The sequence below is a fragment of the Gadus morhua genome, chromosome 15 (assembly GCF_902167405.1).
Source record: "Gadus morhua chromosome 15, gadMor3.0, whole genome shotgun sequence".
Lineage (NCBI taxonomy): Eukaryota > Metazoa > Chordata > Actinopteri > Gadiformes > Gadidae > Gadus > Gadus morhua.
In genome coordinates this window covers 9800723-9805789 of record NC_044062.1, presented here as the reverse complement: position 1 = coordinate 9805789, position 5067 = coordinate 9800723, and the positions used below count along the sequence as shown (strand labels likewise).

At 51.6% G+C, this 5067-nt stretch overlaps 1 protein-coding gene across 2 annotated transcripts in view; it reads right to left on the bottom strand.

The window, feature by feature from the left end:
- Nucleotides 1–334: 334 nt before the first annotated feature.
- LOC115559663 (TBC1 domain family member 12) overlaps nt 335–5067 on the bottom strand; it is a 10116-nt gene continuing 5383 nt past the window's right edge. For both annotated transcript variants that reach the window (XM_030378687.1, XM_030378686.1), the window contains exons 7-13: nt 4757–4840; nt 4285–4379; nt 3912–3983; nt 3695–3823; nt 3430–3539; nt 2613–2871; nt 335–2275 (exon numbers count right to left, since the gene is read on the bottom strand). In XM_030378687.1, the coding sequence (XP_030234547.1) occupies nt 2204–2275; nt 2613–2871; nt 3430–3539; nt 3695–3823; nt 3912–3983; nt 4285–4379; nt 4757–4840 (821 nt within the window). In that variant the 3' untranslated portion in view covers nt 335–2203. The remainder of the gene's footprint in view (nt 2276–2612; nt 2872–3429; nt 3540–3694; nt 3824–3911; nt 3984–4284; nt 4380–4756; nt 4841–5067) is intronic.

The window sequence follows — 5067 nt, the reverse complement described above, 5'->3', positions numbered from 1 at the left end:
AACATTTTTAACCTAATTTTGCAGTCCAGCACTTACCGCATTTCCTGCAGGAAATACGTTTTCTAGTTGAATATACAATTAATACGTTTTAATCAGTGTCATATCAAACTATATATCAAACTATTAATGAACTATTTTGTTAAATATTCTATTCACACAGCTCAAGGGAACTGAAGGCGTTCGCTTCCGGACAGCAGTAGAAAATATTTTTTAAAAAAATAACTATTAAGTAACTGTGTACAATGTGGGCCTACCTATCTGAACAATATAGTAGGCAGAAGCAATCAAATAAAGGAATTAAACGACTAGGACTCAAGAGACGAGATAAAAAAGATGAAGAGGTCTTGAGGAAGAATTTATTTACAAGTTGAAGTCATCGCTGAATTCTTTAACTCGCCTGAATGAAAACTGTACAAGCACACAAGAAGTCAACTTAAAGTCTTCAATCTTAAAGTATAAATGTGATTCATTATAGCAAACTCAGTCATTAAAGCAATAAAGTTAATATACTGGAAAAAACAAGTATCTTATTCTTCCTTTAGCTCAGGAGTGAGAAGTCTTTTATTCCAGTCTCAACAATGGTACGACCCGTACCCATAACGTCTCAACAATGGTACGACCATTTCCCCTAACGTCTCAACAATGGTACGACCCGTACCCATATAGTCTCAACAATGGGACGAGCAAGACACGCACCGTAAGCTAGCTAACATATAGCCTACTTCAGCTAGCAATGTAAAGCTAGCTATCTACAGTCAAATATCTACTAACAAACAGATAACAGGCTAGCCATCACACAGGTGGCTAGCTAACACACACTAGGTACGCATGATAGCAGAGCTGGCTAGGACTACCATGGAAATTAACTCTCAGGTGTAGTGTTTGATACACGGCCTGTACAGACATTTTCTGTTTGTTTGTTTGTTTGGGGGGGGTAATGAATGGGGGGGCTGATAGGCTGCTTAGAGCTGGATAAGGTGCCTTTAGCTTCAAGTTGTATGGAGTGGTATAGATGTGCGCCTGAACATACAAGTCTGGAACATTTTCAAGACCTGACCTCTGACCGCAGTCCTTCAGGACTTCACCCTCGGAGTCTGGACATGGGACCAACAAGGACACTTTCGCCTCAGCCCAACATGGAGAGACTAGACTGGGTAGACCCGCCCATTCTGCCGGCAATTTGATCTCGCCCTGCACAAGGGTCTGGAGAAGAGCAATACATTTCTTTCTGCTTCCGATACATTTTTTTGGGAGTCAATCACCAAGCTGGCTTTTCCCCTTGGCACGCTATTGGCTGGTTTACCAAAATGACGACAAGGAAGCGACGGCAAGCAGCCAATCGCGTACAGGGGTCATATGAACTAGGCCCATTGATCACGCCTTTTGTGCTGAAGAAAATGACAGCAGCTTCCCCTGACCAACGTGCAATCTACGATTGATCTTGGTCTGGCAATAGCCAGACTATGGAGAGACCTGATCAATGGTACAACTTCTAGAGGTCAAACCTCAAGAGGTCAAACACCTAGAGGTCAAACACGTAGAGGTCAAACACCTAGAGATCTATCATTGTTCTCTGCTGGTTCATTTGGCTGCAGGTGTCAGCCAAAGAAGACAATTTGTTCTTCTGCTCTGGTCTTAGTTCAAGCATTGTTATCAATACTTTTCCTCAAGATATTTATGTTATACGATATAAATCTAACTTAAGAAATGCTGAGGTCTACCGATGAATACTGTTGGATGGTCTAGCATGCAGCAGCCACAAGGAGATCCATCAAGTCCAACCAGCCGGCCCCTGGTCCATTCAGTAGTGGGAGCCGCTCTGGGCCCCTGGTCCATTCTGTAGGGAAGAGCCGGTCTGGCCGATGGCCCCAGGTCCGGTCTGGGCGGGGGCCCCTGGCTCTGCTGGAGACCTGGAGAGTCTACTCCCGCACTTCTTTTCAATCCATATTAGCCCTAAAATCAGATAGCATCCACCTAAAGCTATTGATGCTCGCTTTATAGCGAGCATCAATAGCATAGGTAGCTAGTGAGTACTTTTCAGTTCGCAGTTCGCATGAACTTGGACATTAGTTTGAGAACCATGGCCGCTATAAAGTTAGTGTTAGCTTATTAGCGCCAGCTCCTCAGTGAGCTAGGGTTAGCTCCTCAGTGAGCTAGGGTTAGCTCCTCAGTGAGCTAGGGTTAGCTCCTCAGTGGGCTAAGGTTAGCTCCGGAGGGCTGGGCTGCCGTTCTTCTCTGGTTCTTTGTAGCCGTCCTTCATCAATGAAGAAAACACCTGAAGGGAAACAGAAAGAGAGATGAACACGCAGCCACCACATAACGAGAGAGCTCTAGAGGTCAAACATCTGGAGACCACCAGGGCCCGCAGTACCGGCCTCGGCCCCCGGGGGGCCCGCAGTACCGGCCTCGGCCCCCGGGGGGCCCGCAGTACCGGCCTCGGCCCCCCGGGGGGCCCGCAGTACCGGCCTCGGCCCCCCGGGGGGCCTCAGTACCGGCCTCGGCCCCCGGGGGGCCTCAGTACCGGCCTAGGCCCCCGGGGGGCCTCAGTACCGGCCTCGGCCCCCGGGGGGCCTCAGTACCGGCCTCGGCCCCCGGGGGGCGCTGTTCCTCACCTGCGCCCAGCGGCCAGCGCTGCAGACCATGGGGGTGCTGGCCATGGAGCTGAAGAGCAGATGGGGGGGGAGGTCGGGGGGGAGGCGGGTGAGGAACTGGGCCATGTGGATGAAGTCCATCTGCAGCAGGACGTCCTGGTAGAGCCGCAGCAGCCCCAGCGCCGTGCGGAACAGGCTCTCCTCCCCGTCCCGGCAGAACACGTCCCACACGCGGCACGCCACGTCCAGGGGCAGCGCCTTGCTGTACAGGGTGAAGATCCTGGAGCCCCACAATGCACCAGGGTTAGCGTTGGGACCGTACTGTACAGCCTGGCGCCCCCACAATGCAACAGGGTTAGCTTTAGGACCGTACCGTACAGCCTGGAGCCCCCACAATGCACCAGGTTCAGCGTTAGGACCGTACCGTACAGCGTGAAGAACCTTGAGTTATTCACGGGACTCTAATCAGAGTTCATCTCAGTTAGCTTCACAGCTAGCATCCATAGCATTAGTAAGAAATAGCACCTACCAGTCTATCAGTTAGAGGTCAGGGGTCAGGACCTATCAGTTAGAGGTCAGGGGTCAGGACCTACCAGTCTATCGGGTAGAGGTCAGGGGTCAGGACCTACCAGTCTATCGGGTAGAGGTCAGGGGTCAGGACCTACCAGTCTATCGGATGGGGGTCAGGACCTACCAGTCTATCGGGTAGAGGTCAGGGGTCAGGACCTAACGGTGTATCAGTTAGAGGTCAGGGGTCAGGACCTACCAGTCTATCAGGTAGAGGTCAGGGGTCAGGACCTACCAGTCTATCAGGTAGAGGTCAGGGGTCAGGACCTACCAGTCTATCAGGTAGAGGTCAGGGGTCAGGCTGTTGGCGAGGAAGTGTCTGAAGAGTCGAGGAAGATTCTCCTCGAAGAAAACCTCAAAGGCTGCGAAATACTTCAACATCTGAGAGAGAGAGAGAGAGAGAGAGAGAGAGAGAGAGAGAGAGAGAGAGAGAGAGAGAGAGAGATTATTTGTGTGCGTGTGTGCGCGTGCTTGCGTACGTGTGCCTGTGTGTGCCTGCAATGCATGCATGCATGCTTGTGTGAGTGCGTGCGTACCAGCTGGTGGTCCACCCTGAAGAAGGTGACCTGACAGGGTTTGTTGAGCAGGTTGGTGAAGGTGATGAAGGCCTGGCCCTCCTCCAGGTTCAGCAGCAGCACGGCAGCCATGAACGACATGCCCTGGACCTACAGAGAGACGGGGGGTGAGACCGGAAGAGAGAACAGAGAGACCGCCCCACTATGTAGGCTCATTACAGTAGAGGCTGTGACTCACGTAGCCGATGTCCGGCCGGTAGCAGGTGTACGCTCCCAGGAGACTGTGGAGCACCTCATGGTAGGGCCCGCCCTGAGAGAGAGACACAGAGAGAGAGAGAGAGAGAGAGAGAGAGAGAGAGAGAGAGAGAGAGAGAGAGAGAGAGAGAGAGACAGAGAGACAGAGAGAGAGAGAGAGAGAGACAGAGAGACAGAGAGAGAGAGAGAGAGAGAGAGAGAGACAGAGAGACAGAGAGACAGAGAGACAGAGAGAGAGAGAGAGAGAGAGAGAGAGAGAGAGAGAGAGAGAGAGAGAGGCCATCAGTTTGATTGACAGGCGGAGGGCTGAGTGTTTGATTGACAGGATGAGGGCTGAGTGTTTGATTGAAAGGTACCTTCTGGAAGATGAAGAGCGAGGGGAAGGTTCTGGAGATATCCAGTTTGATCAGGTCCAGACTGGACTCCCTGTCGGCCAGCGACGCCCCCCCGTCTGGAACAGCCGGTAACCAGTCAGTAACCAGTTAGTAACTAGTCAGTAACCAGCAGGTAAACAGTCATCACACCAAAGGGCTTCGTTGCCATGGTTACATTCATTATAACACTCTTTTGAAAAATCTGTATAAGGAAGACGTTTTAACAGATGTTATTGGTAACCGTTGGCAACCGCTGGTAACCATTGGAATGCTCTGATTGGCTGAGGGGGCCCACAGTCTCCACGTCTGCTCTGATTGGCTGAGGGGGCCCACAGTCTCTACGACTGCTCTGATTGGCTGCGGGAGCCCACAGTCTCTACGTCTGCTCTGATTGGCTGAGGGAGCCCAGAGTCTGTACGTCTGCTCTGATTGGCTGAGGCGGATGATGTCATACCGCTCTCGCTGTCGTTGACGGAGCTGGTCTCACTGGAACACCTCCACCTGTCCTTCACCCTGCAGAGGAAGATATCGTAGAGTTCTACACACACACACACACACACACACACACACACACACACACACACACACACACACACACACACACACACACACACACACACACACACACACACACCTTTAAAGACTGTCATTGCCAAGGCTGCAAGGGTGTGTGTGTGTGGGTTGTCTGTGCGTGCAGTGTCCTCGGTGTGAGTGTGGTGCGTTGTGCGTGGTGTGTGTGCTTGGTGCTTGTGTTCGTTGTGTGCG